At 41.3% G+C, this 16,871-nt stretch overlaps 1 protein-coding gene across 16 annotated transcripts in view; it reads left to right on the top strand.

Annotated features, from left to right (window-relative positions):
• Positions 1 to 16,871, top strand: part of pleca (plectin a) — a 115,986-nt gene that overhangs the window by 84,447 nt on the left and 14,668 nt on the right. For 15 of the 16 annotated variants that reach the window (XM_058619660.1, XM_058619661.1, XM_058619666.1 and 12 more), the window contains 23 exons: positions 1,189 to 1,355; positions 4,636 to 4,751; positions 4,895 to 5,001; positions 5,926 to 6,045; positions 6,137 to 6,232; positions 6,388 to 6,515; positions 7,635 to 7,728; positions 7,834 to 7,988; positions 8,642 to 9,032; positions 9,776 to 9,853; positions 10,028 to 10,189; positions 10,794 to 10,898; positions 10,995 to 11,090; positions 11,758 to 11,883; positions 12,033 to 12,185; positions 12,808 to 12,962; positions 13,057 to 13,183; positions 13,620 to 13,803; positions 13,957 to 13,977; positions 14,480 to 14,637; positions 15,135 to 15,313; positions 15,405 to 15,543; positions 16,421 to 16,777. In XM_058619660.1, coding sequence (XP_058475643.1) covers positions 1,189 to 1,355; positions 4,636 to 4,751; positions 4,895 to 5,001; positions 5,926 to 6,045; positions 6,137 to 6,232; positions 6,388 to 6,515; positions 7,635 to 7,728; positions 7,834 to 7,988; positions 8,642 to 9,032; positions 9,776 to 9,853; positions 10,028 to 10,189; positions 10,794 to 10,898; positions 10,995 to 11,090; positions 11,758 to 11,883; positions 12,033 to 12,185; positions 12,808 to 12,962; positions 13,057 to 13,183; positions 13,620 to 13,803; positions 13,957 to 13,977; positions 14,480 to 14,637; positions 15,135 to 15,313; positions 15,405 to 15,543; positions 16,421 to 16,777 — 3,414 coding nt within the window. Of the gene's footprint in view, positions 1 to 1,188; positions 1,356 to 2,819; positions 3,507 to 4,635; positions 4,752 to 4,894; positions 5,002 to 5,925; positions 6,046 to 6,136; positions 6,233 to 6,387; positions 6,516 to 7,634; positions 7,729 to 7,833; positions 7,989 to 8,641; positions 9,033 to 9,775; positions 9,854 to 10,027; positions 10,190 to 10,793; positions 10,899 to 10,994; positions 11,091 to 11,757; positions 11,884 to 12,032; positions 12,186 to 12,807; positions 12,963 to 13,056; positions 13,184 to 13,619; positions 13,804 to 13,956; positions 13,978 to 14,479; positions 14,638 to 15,134; positions 15,314 to 15,404; positions 15,544 to 16,420; positions 16,778 to 16,871 lie in introns of those variants that run through there. The other variant, XM_058619675.1, reaches the window with a different exon arrangement.

Below are 16,871 nucleotides of genomic sequence, written 5' to 3' on the forward strand. Positions count from 1 at the left end.
AGGAGACCAAAACAAACAGCATCCACTTCTCATAAGTACTGTTTGTGCTTCTGATTATAGATATGGCTCTCACACACACACACATACAGAGAAACTACCTGCTGGGGGTGGATTAATGCAGAGGGACTCATGAGTGTCAAGCAACTGCAAAATCAAAGCAGTTCAAATATTGTTGACTCGCAGTCGACAGACGATCTGTAATATTTAACTCACAGACGTCTGTTCTGATTAAATCTGCACTTTATTTATCACTCCGTCTTCTTTCATACAAAAGAGTTCCTGTGTTCTTGTGACTCACAGCCTAAAAACGAGGAATTTTGCCTCTAGACTTTTTTCTTCAGCCATTTACAGCAGCCGCAGTGTTTATTCAGAATTTCAGTTTGGAACATAAGGTATAACTTTATAATAGAATCAGTGACTCATCGACAGTCTTGTGATTCCTGTGTTTTAGCAGAGCGTATAATCAGTTAACGTTTGTGTTCCTCTTCAAATGGTTTCCGTGTGCCCTTCGTGAAAAAGCAATGGTCATTATTTTCAGTTAAAATGTGACTCATCTGGACGTCTGGAACAAATCAGAGGGCAAACTGAATAACTTTTCTTTTTTCTTTTTTTAACAAACACTTCAAAATCTTTCAATCTACAAATAAAAAGTCACATGGGAAGCTTTATCTTACTTAAAGTAATATAAAGCCGTGTATGTTTGAATTTCAGTAAGAATTCAGCCTATTTTATGAATTATAATGTTAAGACTAGTGCTGAATAATTAATCATCTTCAAATTATATGATTGAATGATTTTGGGTACAAATAATTAAACCATACAAAATGACCCGAATGTGCATAATAAAACAATTGTTAAGTATTTTTAATGCAACACCTAGTATTATTTTGAAGAGCTAAACCAGAAAATCATATTACAACAGATGTATGTTTGATAAACAAATCAAAATTTAATTTTATACACATGTTATTGAAGAAATCTTGAGTGACAGGCTTGAAAAAAATATCTCTGGGAAAGACTGGTTTCTCACCCAGTGTCAGCTGGGATTAACTCCAGGTCCAACCATGAATACTGGTGGGATTGATAGTTGATTTACTACAGTGTAGCTCTACCATCTGCATTAAATCATAACCATCTGCCTTATTCAGACACTGAATCACTGACTCCTTGCGGCGTCTCTTCCCTCAGATCTCAGACATCCAGGTCAACGGTCAGTCGGACGACATGACGGCCAAAGAGAAGCTGCTGCTGTGGTCTCAGAGGATGGTGGAAGGATACCAGGGACTGCGCTGCGACAACTTCACCACCAACTGGAGGGACGGAAAGCTCTTCAACGCCATCATACACAAGCACAGGTGAGACGCGGCTCAGCCATAGGTCAACGTCACAGTGTTGCCTTTCTGAGTGCAGCTGTGTCTCAGAAGACACAACCCAACACATGGCCAAAAAAAATACAGATACTAATTGAAAAAAGATTGAATTAAACAAAAAAATTGTTTTGAGTGTTGAGTAAAAGAAGCCAGGGCCAGACCACACAATCTTTTGGAAGCCAGACTCCATGTAATTTAGGACAAATGTGCATAAAACAAACAAGAAAACAGCAGTCAGACACATGTGGAGTCACTAAACTTCTGATATAATGATAAAAATAAGTTTATATATGAAAAGAAAATATACATGTATATTATGTATAGATAAGGAAGTTACAACACAAAACAAAGCAGATGGAAAAAGTCACGTACCTCTTTGCTGGTGTTTTACAGCAGAAAGGGATCATTTAATGTGGGAGATGAAGGTTTATACACACGTGCACCCACAAAAACAATAGAGGGAAACATATGACTGAAAACAAAGGTTCCACATGTCTGTCAGGTGAAATCATAAACAGCAGAAACCAATTTTGTTGAATTAACCCTTAGTGCACCCATGGTAAATTGCTGTGGGAAGAATACACAACTCCATAAATGGACACCCTGGGGGTGTTTGTTTATAGATCACATCTTCAGGCTTAATATATCAAATATTGAACTGTATTGCACTAATCATGTTCCAAGTAAAAATTATTTACAGGACAGTAGTGAAAGGAATGTAATTTCTCAAAAATTGCAAAAAAATTGAGTCCAGCGAACGTATGACATATTTTGAAATTTCATTTGAATTTTTAGTTCTATGAAAATAATAATAATAATAAAAAAATAATAATAATTGCATCAGATAGGTTGTGCTGAAAAAAAGAGTAAGGGTTGAAACGTATTCGAACATTTTACCTATACGTGGCATTTTGAATGATTTACTTTATTGTCATTATACACAGGTACAAAGAAAATGTTGTGCCGATTTATGAGATCAGTTCATGGGTCACAGTCTAGTTATGCATACTACAGCTCTAGGGTTAAAACTTTTTCATGAGTTTTTGTTGTCCTGAAACAAAGACTGTCCAGGGTGAGTGCAAGTCTCTGTAAATGTCTTGTATTCTTCAGAGTCAAAAGCATCAAAACTCAAAATATGTTCAGTTTGTCCATTGTGGGCTTCTGTAAAAACATAGTGGAAAGTATTTTCATTTATATGTCACATACTGCCCCTTTAAAAGTGGACTGTTCAGTCATGCTGCATATTTGACACACACACACACACACACACACACACACACAGACGTCAGTGGATTTCCTCTCTGAGTGTAACCATGACAACCAACACGAGTCCAAACTGACCCTCCTCCTCAGCGAGTCCAGGAAAAAAACAGCTCATGGTGAAACCCTGTATTTTGGGTGGAGTGCCACTCTGAGTCTCTGACTCTGCAGGATCGGCTCACCACACTGAAAATAACATGCAGAAGTGGAGCTGGCGTTCGCTCGGTGTGAAATGATGGGGCGTTTTCTCTTTGGCTGTGGGTGTATCTCACTGCTCTGAGGGAAAGCTTGCCCTGGAGGAACGCTCACTGGAGGCTCGGCAGGTTGCAGCAGAACGAAGTTACGCGGACAACTCTGCTGCAGATTCTTTTCTGGTGGATTAAGAACAGCTGCGGAGAGGAGTCTGCCCCGAAGAAGAAGTGGATACAATCAAGGATGGAACTATTTTAGCATCGTATACTTTAATCCCCTTTTTTTTTTGTTATTTTATTTTTGCTAAATAAGCTTGGAAACACTTTTGAGTCCAGCCATGTTGAAGCTGAAGCGTAAGTTCAACTCAAAGCGGCGTCTGAACAGCGCGTCTAGCAGCACCGTGGGCTCCCTCAGTGACCTGGATGACCGCGTGATCATGTTCTGCGAGGACATCCCTGTCGAGAAGTCTTACGAATCGGGCCGTGGTTCCCACAGTTCCCGCGGCCCCGGGTTCCGCTCCAGTCGAGTGTCCCACGGCGAGGAGCAGGAGTCTGGATCGGAGCCTCCCGTCATCCACCTGAGCAGGGACAGGCAATCGCACAGGCAGGCCTGCTACACAGAGAGAGAACCAACAACTGCACGCCAGGATTACAAAGAGTACTACATCCAGAGAGTGGTGCAAGTGTACGGATACTTAAGATTTCTTCAGATCTTTTCATTCTCTTTTTTCCCTGGTTTGAGGTTTGGAAATTCTATTTTCTCTCTAACAAAGTGCATTCAAAGCATCTGTTGGCAGAGATTTCAGAGCATTTGCTCTCCTCACATAAAGACACGCAGGGGATTTTAATCTTTTGTGCGAGTGAGGACTCTTGTTTTTGCTTGCCCTCTCTGGAATCAGTTGAAGACGTCCCAAAAAAACAACCTGCCTCCAGCTACAGAAAGCATGAAATATGTAAAGTCTTTTTTTTCTTCACCTGTTGGCTGTCAAAAATAATTTACGGCTGACAGGTGAGAAAAAAAATTAAAAGAAACTAACAGAGAGACAGAGAGCAGAGATGTTATGTGTGAAACATAATTAAAAGTGAAAATAAGTAGAACGGTGACGTTTAGCTTTTAAATGTGCCACTGCAATCACAGGTTTGTCGAGCATTTAAACATTTAAACACTGACACACACAAATGCATGTATACATAACTGTTTTATTTTATGACCTGTCAGTGACAGAAGGAGATTGAAAGTGGAAGTGTGTGTGCATCAGAACAGCAGCAGAGAATGATCACATGTTGACAGAAGGACAAAAGGGTGCGTTACTGTAGCTGACACTGCTTTTCTTCTCAGTCCACACAGGACGCAGGCATTTATGTCTTCAACAATCTCTGTTTTCACCGTCTCCACTTCACAGCCTTATTTTTATTTCCCTCATTTTTAATTTTCCTCCTCATATCATCAGTTATATCACATCATCATGACTTATCAAATATCAATCATGAATCATCATATCATGCCTAACCCTTATCATAATGACTTATATTGCAAATGTTTGTTTATATATACTGCATATTCATATTCCTTGTCTTATTATTTTTATTTGAATTATTCACAAATATTAATTCGTTTTTGCTCTTGTCTAAAACCTCAAACGTGCACCAACAACCAAACCCTAGTCCTTGTATTGTGAACGCTTTAACTCTCAATAAACCTGGTTCTCATTCGGACGAAGCCACTTTAATGAGTATACTTTAACACTGTCACAGCATAATATTTCATAAGAGATTTCCACTCACTGTTGTCGTGGGTTGTTTCCTGTCCACAGGCCAACTCTCATTGACATGAGTCAAGTTTACCGACAGAGCAACCAGGAGAATCTGGAGCAGGCCTTCAGCGTCGCTGACAGAGAGCTGGGCGTCACCAGGCTGCTGGACCCCGAGGGTGAGAGCAGGCACTTTTAATAAATTTACTTCAGGGACCGTTTCCTTATGTGTTTATTTTCCTTTACATTCATCTTCACACATGTGGCGAAGGTTTTTCAGAAAGAACTGATGCCCTCTTTTTTCTGTTTTTTCTCCATACAGATGTGGACGTGCCTCATCCAGATGAAAAGTCCATCATCACATATGTCTCCTCTCTGTACGACGTCATGCCCAGAGTTCCAGATGTGCAGGACGGTGTCAAAGCCAACGTGAGTTCTTTTAATGAATCTTTTGAATTTACCTTAAAATAACTATAAATGATTGTTTACTCAAGCTGCATGTTTAACCCAGGGATTCCACTGAATGCCTGTGTGTTATATTTTTGCCGGCGAGCGGGACAGGAAGTCAGACACCGTTACAACATTAAAAGCATTATTTTCGGAATAAAGCCCCCATTCTGTAATAATTGTTTTGTTTTGTGTTTGTAATTGTTTAGGGCCATAATCTTTGATACACGAGTTTTGAGTAATTGCACAGCCCTAATATATATAGTACTAGTACAGAACATGTTCAATATGTGCCTGACTTGTGTGTATTGTAGTATTTTTGAGTTTTGAAAGAAAGAAATTAAAGTGCAGAATTTAGAGAAATTACATTCCTTTCACTACTGTCCTGTAAATAATTTTTACTTGGAACATGATTAGTGCAATACAGTTCAATATTTGATATATTTAGCTGTTTACAGCCCGTCAATCGGCTCATTTAGCGTTATACATTTGTTCCATTTCCACTGATATCTCTTGCATTTGTTATCCAAACACTGGCAAAGTGGCCACTGCACACACTGACTGTAGTAAGTCACCTGCCAGGTTTGGTGCCTGTAAAGCGAACTGTTGGACAGTTATGCGACGAACAGACTCCTGACTATACATCCGTTGCATTTTTAGATAGATTCAGTTGTTCAACCTTAAATGTTTGACACTTTAGCTGTTTTCAGCTCAGTAGATTCTCTTATTTAGAGCAAACCACCTTTATTTTCCACAGTAAAACAACAATCCTAGCAATAAAAAGTTAAGTGGCTCCCAGCAATTACATGATGACGTTATTTGTGTAAAATCAGTAGAACACACAGTTCCTTCTTCATCCTCCTGGTTTTAAACCTGAACGTGTGTGTGTGTGTGTGTGCGCTGCAGGAGCTGGAGCTGCGTTGGCAGGAGTATTATGAGGTGGTCACAGTTCTGCTGCAGTGGATCAGACACCACATCCTCGTCTTCGAGGAGAGGAAGTTCCCCAGCAGCTATGAGGAGATTGAGGTGAGTGGAATTAAACAAAATGAACTGCACAATAACAATAATAATGGATGAAGATGCTGATGATGGTTTTCCTTTATTTTCTCATCCGCAGGTTCTTTGGCGTCAGTTCCTCAAGTTCAAGGAAACTGAGCTTCCTGCGAGGGAGGCTGACAAGAACCGATCCAAACACATCTTCAAGTCTTTTGAGGTGATTGCTCAATATTGTAGCAACCTCTAGTGACTGAGAAGTGGAAAGAAAAGAAATTGAGACAATTGCAAAGGGCATATAAGTTTCAGGTCTAACCCACAGTCTTGATAATGCAGCGTATCTCGACAAAAATGTGACTTTGTGGTTTTTTTCAGGGTGCCGTCCAGGCCGGTCACGTCAAAGTGCCACCAGGTTACCATCCTTTTGACGTGGAGAAGGAATGGGGTCGCCTGCACGTTGCCATCCTGGAGCGCGAGCGACTCCTGAGGACTGAATTTGAGCGGTAAAAACTCAAGCTTCATCATGTGTTCTCCATTTCCATAACTCTCGCCATGAGGCTTTTCAACTGCTAAATAAAACCACAAGACTTTACGGAAAAAAATGAAAAGAAAAAAAAACTCTCACTGTGTGCCCATGAAGATGACTCATCGCTGTTAGTAAGAGAAAACTGAGCTGGCTTTGAAGGGGTGGGAATTGAAAATCACATTGGGGCAAACACATGATAGATGTGTCATTGCCATGGAAACAATCCTAGTTTTTTTACTGTAATCACATGGTGGTTCAGGGCGTAGCTTCTGTCTGATTTAGTTTGTTTTACTTCTGGAGACGTACAAAAACCAAAGTCAGCAGAGACAGACGGTCAGACAGACAGACAGACACAGCTCCATCATGGCGTTCATGAATCAGGGATACGATTATAAATATTTATTTCGCACAAGGACAGAGTGAGTGTTTTAATTTTTCACTTTACCTTTTAATCCACTGGTTGTGTTTTACTTATTTTTTAACGAGCTGGGATTTTACTCAAGTTAATCATGACGTGTAATATGATATGACTTTATAGCAACTGTAACAGTGAAGCAATGTGTGTAAACATGAAACATGTAATATGATAACCATGTTTGGAAGTCTAATTCTTAATCTGAAAAATATTTATTTAAAAAACATCTAAAAATTGAGAGTTGAGAGGTCGTATAGCGAGCTAGCCAGTGTTAGCCAGTGTTAGCCAGTGTTAGCAATACTTGTTGCTCAGAGTATTTGCTCATACAAACAGCATATCAACATGTCCACAGATAAAAACTGTACAATACTGTGTGCACGACTGATTTACTGCAATTGGTGCAATTAAGAGGAGAAGAAGCAGAGTATTTTTAGTGTTTTGCTGCGAGTGGCAGCCATCTTGGAATCATGTGTCTAGGTTTGCTCCGACTTCAGACCTCTGACTACAACTAAAATACAACATAAATGCAGACATTTCTTATTTAACTGATCCCTGATTTGATAAAGAAGAGCAGCAGATTTAGATAATTTAGTTCCTCCTATTTCCTACAGGAGGACATTTTTACTGTCAGGCATTTGACTTTGTTTTAATTTGAATTCTTGACCTTTGACATTGCTGCAGGCTGGAGCGTCTTCAGAGGGTCGTCAGTAAGGTCCAGATGGAGTCCGGAGTGTGTGAGGAGCAGCTCAACCAGGTGGAGACTCTGCTGCAGACGGTGAGATGCAAAACAAACTGTCATGAATCCTGTGGCGGACGTTTTCGGAAGCTGCATGTCCGCAGTGCCGTGCTGTAACTTCCTGTGACATGTTCTGTGCTGCAGGACATGAGGATGATGAACGCGGGGAAACCGGCTCAGCACGCGGCAGAGATGGAGGCCGACCTGGAAAAAGCAGAGGGAATGATCCGCCTCCTCTTCAACGACGTGCAGCTGCTCAAAGACGGACGCCACCTCCAAGCTGAGCAAATGTACCGCAGGTGAGTCAGGATTGTAAAAATATGCATTAAACTATGAAAAAGGCTCTAAAACACATTGAAATGACTTCAAATTGTTGTCCAAAAGTTTCACAATTTTCTAATAATATTGCTCTATCCCTACTCCTCAACATCTGAAGTGACTAACCTTTAAAGGGCCAGTGTGTAAAATATGGAAGGGTTTAGTGTCAGAAATTGTTTATAATCTTGCCATAAATATATAATCCCTTGAAGATGATTTTTGGGGTCATACCGTGTTTCTACATGGACAAACCAGTTTTGAGGCAGAAAGTGACTACGCAAATGCAGAACCTCTAATCTGGTCTGCAAAGGCCACCCTGGTTCCATGACACGCTTGGGAAAGGGAGCAGTCCCTTATTTGTGACAATCTGCATCCATATTACTTCTAATTCATACACACTGGACCATTGAATATGATCATTAAAAATCAGAACGTTGTGGAATAGCTAAGAAGATTCAGGCACTTAACATCACTGGATTTTATTGCGATGTATGATAAAATTGTTCCATCCCATTTCAAACATAAAGAAACTTGAACTTTTAATATTGTGGTTGCTCTGTTGCTTTTTTTGATTAAAAAAATCTGAGAATGAATGTTTTGGCATTTCCTCCTAACCCTTATTTTCTGGCTCCAGAGTGTATCGTCTCCACGAGCGGCTGGTGAACCTCCGCAGCGAGTACAACCTGCGCCTCAAGTCCGGCGTGACCATCACGCAGATCCCCATGACTCAGCAGATCGCAATGACTCAGCAGGTCCCCATGAATCAGCAGATCCCCATGACTCAGATCCACACGGCCCAGGTCCTGCAGCAGGCCCCCATGAGGGTGCGGCCCGAGCTGGACGAGGTCACCCTGCGCTACATCCAAGACCTGCTGGGCTGGGTGGAGGAGAACCAGCGCCGCGTGGACGAAGGCGAGTGGGGATCCGACCTGCCCACTGTGGAGTCACAGCTGGGCAGCCACCGCGGCCTGCACCAGTCTGTGGAGGAGTTCCGCTCCAAGATCGAGAGGGCGAAGGCCGATGAGGTACTAACACACGACAAACTTAACAGAAACAGAGACAATAAATAACACACAACAACAAGATTACAGCCCAGAACAATGCGTCAACACAACGTATGTGCTGTTGCGCCACCTACTGCTAAGATATGTAATCGCAATATTATATTAAATAGTTTTTTTTTTGACTGACTGATAAAAAGTAGTTTAACCTGTCAATATGGTATTTTGATGTTAATGTTTAATACGTTTAATAGTTAGTACAGTTTTATTTATGATGAACGTTTCATACACAAAGGCAGATTCAAGGACAGAAACAGAAAAACACATACTTCATAACAAAGTATTTTAACAAATACTGTTAAAAAACACTATTATATTTTGTTAAAACATTTTTTTTTTTTTTAAAGTGATGTAATACAACACAGATGCAGTATACAAAATATGTATAAAATAAAAATGTTAAAAGTAAATAAGCAACAGCCATGAGAAGGATATTTTTCTACCTTCAACACACCAGCATTGAAAAAAGCTGGATGTGCAAACACTACTTTTATTTTGTAGGTTCTTCCTCTTTTTGTTACTCGTGTTTCTTTAACTAATACAAGATAAAATCTACAATAACGTCACTCAATCATTGTGTAGGCCAAGGTTAACAAAAAAGACCAAAAGAAAGGATCCTGGTGAAATAAAGATAAGATTCTTTTCATGGATCAAATAAAAGGAGGAAATATGCTTCCTGTTGACCTGTGACCTCTCCTCTGCTCCAGAGCCAGGTTTCTCCTGCCAGTAAAGCAGCTTATCGCGACTATCTGGGAAAACTGGAGCTACACTACGGCAAACTCCTGGTAAGTTAGAGTCTCAAATGAAGAGAAATGCACACTTTTAATAGAAAATAACTCAACAAACGTCCACTTTCTGACCAAAGCTTCTTTGAAGACATTTTCATAACCATGCTTCCTTTCACCTTCATTATGTTTCACCAAATGCATCCTAACCCGTGTCACGTGTGCCCGCTGCAGAACGCCTCGAAGGCTCGTCTGCGTTACCTGGCCGAACTCCACGCCTTTGTCGTCGCGGCGACCAAAGAGCTGATGTGGCTGAACGAGAAAGAGGAGGAGGAGGTGAACTACGACTGGAGCGACAAAAACACCAACATGACGGCCAAGAAAGACAACTACTCGGTACAGTAACAGTGTTAGAAAAGATAAAATAGATTAATTCTTTATTAATCTCACAATTGGGAGATTTGCAATGTGGCAACTGTGGAAATAGTAAAGGAATAAAGTAAACAAAATAAATAGGTTAGCATTAAAAACTTAAGTCAAGTACAGAAGCTCTGAAAGGCAAGTAAAAAGTTTTAAAGTGATGTTTGGGGGTAGAAAATGAGAAAACATGATATGTTCACTGTACATGTACCAAGAATCCTACGTTTCCATGTTAAAGATCTTAAATCTTAGTGTCTGTTGCCAAACTTCCCAGTTCATTCCTTGTAGAAAAACTTTGCTAATCAACGTACACACTATAGATGGGGCTAGTGATTGCACGGCACCCCCTAATGGCCAACATCAGTATTACAAAAACAATCGAGAGAAAAAAAAGAGGAAAAACATCCCTTTACAAAACCCTTGAAACTTGTTCTAAGTTTACTCCCTAAAGGAGAAGATAAAAACACCTGCCTTTCAGTGCTTTTGTAGGAAAAACAAGAAATAATATAGAAACATGTGAATTAAGAAAATGCTGTCTTTGTTGTTGTAACAACTGTTTGTTGTTCTTGTTGTTGTGCAGGGTTTGATGAGAGAGCTGGAGCTCAGGGAGAAGAAGGTGAACACTGTCCAGACCACAGGAGACAAGCTGCTGAGAGACGGACACCCGGCCAAGAAGACCATCGAGGTAGAAACCATGACACCACTGCACTTTACACTTCACTGGAGTTTAGAAATGTTTTTTGGTTTTATTTTCATCATTTCTTTTTCTGATTTCCCTCAGGCCTTCACTGCAGCTCTGCAGACTCAGTGGAGTTGGATCCTGCAGCTGTGCTGCTGCATCGAGACCCACCTGAAAGAAAACACCGCCTACTTCCAGGTGAGATCTTTACCCTTGAAGGTTCAATGTGTAGGAATTAGTGACATCTACTGGTCAAACTGACTTTTCCGCTCACTCATACAACTCTTGAGCGTGTTATCAGGGAACTACGGGAGCCTTTACATACCAGAAAGGATGTCTTTAGTCTTTGATTGCACAGACTTTGTCTGTTATGGCTGTTGAAACATGATGGCACAAATCAGAGTTTCCAAGTTGAGGGGTTGTTCCTTCAACTGTAGCGCCCCCTGAAGTCTGCTTTTTCCACTTGTAAAGTCGGAGCAACCACACAAACTCTGACATAGCATTCCAAGATGGCTGCCACTCACGTCAATAGTAAAAACACTCTGCAACGTTTACTGGTAATGTCACGTTTTGTCTTATTTGTTTCACGTTAAATCGGTTGTTCACATTGTACTGTTCAATAACAATAGCTAGCCTGAGATATGTTTGCGTCCATGTTTTTGTCCATCAACACGGACTTGGCGTCTTTCTCAGTGAATGGAACACATACATCAAGCAAGGCCCAGCTCTAAAGTACATATACAGTAAAAGGCTCATTTTTAAAGCTACTAAAACCAAATTATTCTAATTTTATAGTGATTCTACACTTATAAAATCACACTTAGTTTAGAAGGTTATTTAATTCTGCTGCTCCTTTCTCCTGTAGTTTTTCTCTGACGTGAAAGAGGCAGAGGAGCGGATCAAAAAGATGCAGGACACCATGAAGAGGAAGTACACGTGTGACCGCTCCATCACGGTCACAAGGCTGGAAGACCTGCTGCAGGACGCAGCTGTGGGTTCATTCATCACTGTCTTTTCGCACTTTTAACACATTCATTAACTGCTAACATGTTGAAGAGAAAAAAGAAACCAAGGCAGGAAATTGTCATATCTGTCTAGAAATAGACAAATGGATTTATTCTGGTATTTTGTTCGACACAGGATGAGAAAGAGCAGCTGGCAGAGTTCAGAGCTCACCTGGAAGGACTGAAGCGAAGAGCCAAGGCCATCATTCAGCTGAAACCACGTAACCCGACGACACCATTGAAGGGCAAACTGCCTATTCAGGCTGTTTGTGACTTCAAACAGATGGAGGTGAGAATGAGACAGTACATGTCCAAAAACCCTGAGACTGTGTGAATGTGTCTAATGCACATAGATAGATTCCCTGAGGGAAATTATTTCAAATTAGTTACAAATTTCTCTTAAACCCAAGAAAAACCTGAGTAGATTTTGGTGTTTGAAAATTTAAGGTCACTGTGACCTCAGAGTGACCTGGGCTGCATTTTTTTTTGTCTGCATCCGACCAAGTCTGAGACTTCACTGAACCTGAACCTGACACACATCCTGGATTTTCTTTTTTTTTTAACTGAGCCCAACACACACCTGACAGGATTGTTCAACGTCCTGTTGTAAATAAACTCTGGTTCTAAACAGAAACACTGAGTCAATCACTTCTCAGTTTCTGCTCGTCGTCACTTATTTTGACTCATTATACATCTATTTAATACATCTTTACACTGTAAACATTTAAAAAGCTGTTTGAATTCACCCTATTTTACCCTGTTTTTCACTAAAAGCACTGTAAATTACCATGAAAAATTGGTTCTGGCAAAAAATTTGTTCTGTCCAGGATTTGTCCATTTCTATTTTGATATGAGCGCACGTAAATTATGTGAATGTTTGGACATCAGCTTGTGTGTTTATCTTCCCACAGATCACCATTCACCGAGGAGATGAATGCGCTCTGCTCAACAACTCACAGCCGTACAAGTGGAAGGTGCTGAATGACACGGGCTGCGAGTCTTCCGTACCATCTATCTGCTTCCTGGTTCCGCCCACCAATAAGGATGCTGTGAACAGCGTTGCCGGGTGAGCGCCGAGTTAAATCAGCCAGAAAACAACACTCGCACACAAACAAAGAGACACACAAAACACATGCTAATGTCCATGTCACCGTCCTCAGGCTGGAAGGAAACCTGCAGAGGCTGCAGATGATGTGGCAGACCATGTTTGTGGACATGAAGAGCCTGATGTCCTGGCAGTACCTGATGAGAGACATCCACATCATCAAAACATGGAACATCTCCATGGTAACAACACCTGGAAAGCAATTAGTGTCTTTATTTTGGTGTTATTGGTGTACAATTTCCAAATAACCTGTCATCATAGAGTAAATTAGTGGCTCCCAAAGACTGCTGTGACATCTTTAAAAAGACTTGTTTCCAGACTACTTGGGACTGGCACTAGGAGTCTCGTCTAGGAGTATGTTCCCCCTGTGTGGCTGGAGTCAATTTAGAGTGTCTAATTATAAATGAGCAATGGAGATTGGGTTGACCACCCCATCTTAGCTTGGTTTACATACTTTTCTCACAAATAATTAAGTAACACACTATAAATAATAAATTCTTTAAAAACCTGTTTTAATTGACAAGTATTCACTTCAGAGGGATGAAATCTTAAAACGTGGTTTCCCCTACCAGCTTTGTGTTTTCATAACCGTCCTTGTCCGACCGTGTTCTTGTGCAGTTTAAGACTCTCAGGGTGGAGGAATACCGACTGGCTCTGAGAAATCTGGAGCAGCACTACCAGGACTTCCTCAGAGACAGCCAGGACTCGCAGATGTTCGGGGCTGAGGACCGAATGCAAGTGGAGTCCAACTACAACAAAGCCAACCAGCACTACAACACCATGGTCACATCTGCTGAGCAAGGTATGTAAAGTTTACTCCTTCTATGTCAGGGAGGGTCTACAGTAATATTCATTATTTTATTGATTTTGCTCAACACTCACTCATTCAATCAGTTGTTTTGACACTCAGTCATGGTCATTGGTGTGTAAGTTGACTGTCGGGTTCACATTACAGGCTACGTGCCACCCAGGACAGGTAAGATGCAGACGTTTGTGTGTGTGTGTGTGTAACACGGGCTGTGGTGCTGTGACGTGTCATGTCGTTCTCTAACTCGATCAGCTTCATCTTCTTCTTCTCACTGATTTTTTAATACATCCTTTTCTAACTTGGCTCATTGTTGCAGTCTTGTGTCTGTGCATGTGTATCAGTGATTGATTATATAAATTAACAACAATAACAGATAATCACCACAGATCAATCAAGCATGTGTTTTAGATACAGTCACTTAGTTACTGCTCTGAAGTTATTGTAGCTTATTTGGACCAAGTCTTACGACTCATTTAAGGAAATACAGACATATTTTGTATTTAACTTTTGTTAACAACACAGCAAAATAAGTAATTGTGTAAAATGTTACTACTAATGAAATCAGGAAAGTAATCTTTTAGGATTATACTATGTTCTCATGTAGCTGTTTAATTGTTTGATATTACAGTTGAATATTTACATTGTGTACAAATGATTTTAAATTAACCAGGAGAGCAGGACGAGTCAGTGTGTAAGACTTACCTGACGCAGATCAAGGACCTGCGTCTGAAGCTGGAGGGATGCGAGAATAGAACCATCACGCGTCTCCGCCAGCCTGTGGACAAGGAGCCGCTGAAGGCCTGCGCCCTGAAGACGACAGAGCAAATGGTACGGTCAAGGAATAAATTAATAATCTTCAATAGCATTCTTCCACTTAGGCCCAACATTTCTCTAAAAAGTTCAGTGTGTAATAATTAGTGACATCTAGCGGTGAGGCTGCAGAGAGTAACAGACTCCACAGCTCACCCTTCCCTTTCCCAAGCACATCTGCGAACTACGGTGGCCTCTACATGCAAGAAAGGATGGTGTTCTTTTTCTTTTGTATAGTAAGCTCTTTTTTTAAAATGCGAAACTTACACTTTTGGCTGCTTTAGCAACATGTCAGCACAAGAAGGCAGCCTTCTTACCTAAAAAGGTACGGAAACAAAATAATGTTTACTTTTAATCGATTATGCACTAATATAAGCATGATTATGGGTAGTATGTAAGGGCTGAAGTAATTCCTCAGGCCTTACTCTGTCCATCCACAAAGTTTCGTGTAAATCTGCGAGCTTTCATTGGCTAAAATATTACAAATACTTTTTTGTTTCCTTGTTTGATAACAGAAAGTGCAGACCGAGTTGGAAGGTCTGAAGAAAGACTTGAACTCCATCGCTGAGAAGTCAGAGGAAGTTCTGGTGTCGTCTCAGCAGTCCAGCTCTGCGCCGATGCTGCGATCCGAACTGGACCTCACGCTGAGGAAGATGGACCACGTCTACGGCCTGTCTTCTGTCTACCTGGACAAGTGAGGCTCTGCTACTCTCTCTGAGCTGTGAATGCACACGTGTAAATCTACATGGTTGTTTTTTTACACATTGTAAACCTGTCGCCTTCAGACTGAAGACCATTGACGTGGTGATCAGAAACACCACAGATGCAGAGGACACGCTGAAGAACTATGAGACGCGTCTGCGCGACGTCAGTAAAGTTCCATCTGATCAGAGGGAGGTGGAGCAGCATCGCAGGCAGCTCAAGGTACTTCATTCATATCTGCATTTAACAGCTTTTGTAGATACTATACAGTAAACGTGAGACAGGCTATATGTAATATATGTACAATTGTGGCCACTAGCTCTTAAAATGTGTACAGCAATCCAAATTCAGAATATTGGAGAGCATTATTCCCCCTTCTCTACTCTTGGTAATCCTTTTCCACAACAGAAACAGCAACAGAATTCAAAGCCTTTATTTCAATTTAACAAAAAAGGTTTAGAAGTGAATTGTAATTCAGTTTAATGGGATAAACGCCTATTGCCCCCACTGGCCTCTGCACTGCTGGTGTATACAAAACAAATACTCCCTCAGTCAGGTCTGATAGTTTTGCTTGACAGAGCCAGTTTTCAAATGAAGCATGCAGCAAACACATAATGTTACATTGTTTCTGTTCACAAAGTCCAAACAACACCAAAAAACAACCTCAAGTTACACACTGCAGCTTTAAATGTGGGTAGGCAACATGTAGTTGGTGTTGTTAATTTAAAAAATGGATTATAACCTTTAAGCATAATGTAACTCAAGCAATCTGAGAGAGAACTAGACCTCCTTCAGGCTTTGTTTGTAGCCATGGAGAAATTTGTTAAGTGACAGGAGAAATCAACCAATCATTGGCCGGTGATTAGATACACCCACATGGGCCTTTGGTGGAAAGATCACAATTCCAGCATTCAAAGCAAGCCAAAAAAACCCAGAAATACCCGTCTGGTGGGAGGAGCTCAGGAAAGATAGTCGTAATCTCAGAACATTAGTATTTAATGACCTTGGGATGAGATAACATTTTTAGATTTGTAGTGATTCTTGCAACCCAACAATAAATCTCCACTGTATTTATATCATGTGTTCTTTTGTCTGACAGTCAATGCGCACAGAAGCCGAGGCCGATCAGTTGGTGTTTGACCGCCTGCAGGACGAGCTCCGGAGGGCGACGGCGGTCACTGACAAGATGACGAGGATCCACAGCGAGCGCGACGGCGAGCTGGAGCATTACCGTCAGCTGGTCAACAGCCTGCTGGAGCGCTGGCAGGCCGTGTTCGCCCAGGTCGACCTGAGGCAGCGGGAGCTCGACCTCCTCGGACGTCACATGAACTCGTACAACGACAGCTATGACTGGCTCATCCGATGGCTCACCGAGGCGAGACAGAGGCAGGAGAAGATCCAAGCCGTGCCAATCAGTGGCAGCAAGGCTCTCAAGGAGCAGCTGGCAGACGAGAAGGTAAGAGAAAACAGGCTGTGTATAGAGGGAGAGAGTCATACAGCCCCCTGGTGGTCACACTGTACCATTCTCTTTACTCTCAGACTGTGGTGAA

The sequence above is a fragment of the Solea solea genome, chromosome 20, assembly GCF_958295425.1.
Source record: "Solea solea chromosome 20, fSolSol10.1, whole genome shotgun sequence".
Lineage (NCBI taxonomy): Eukaryota > Metazoa > Chordata > Actinopteri > Pleuronectiformes > Soleidae > Solea > Solea solea.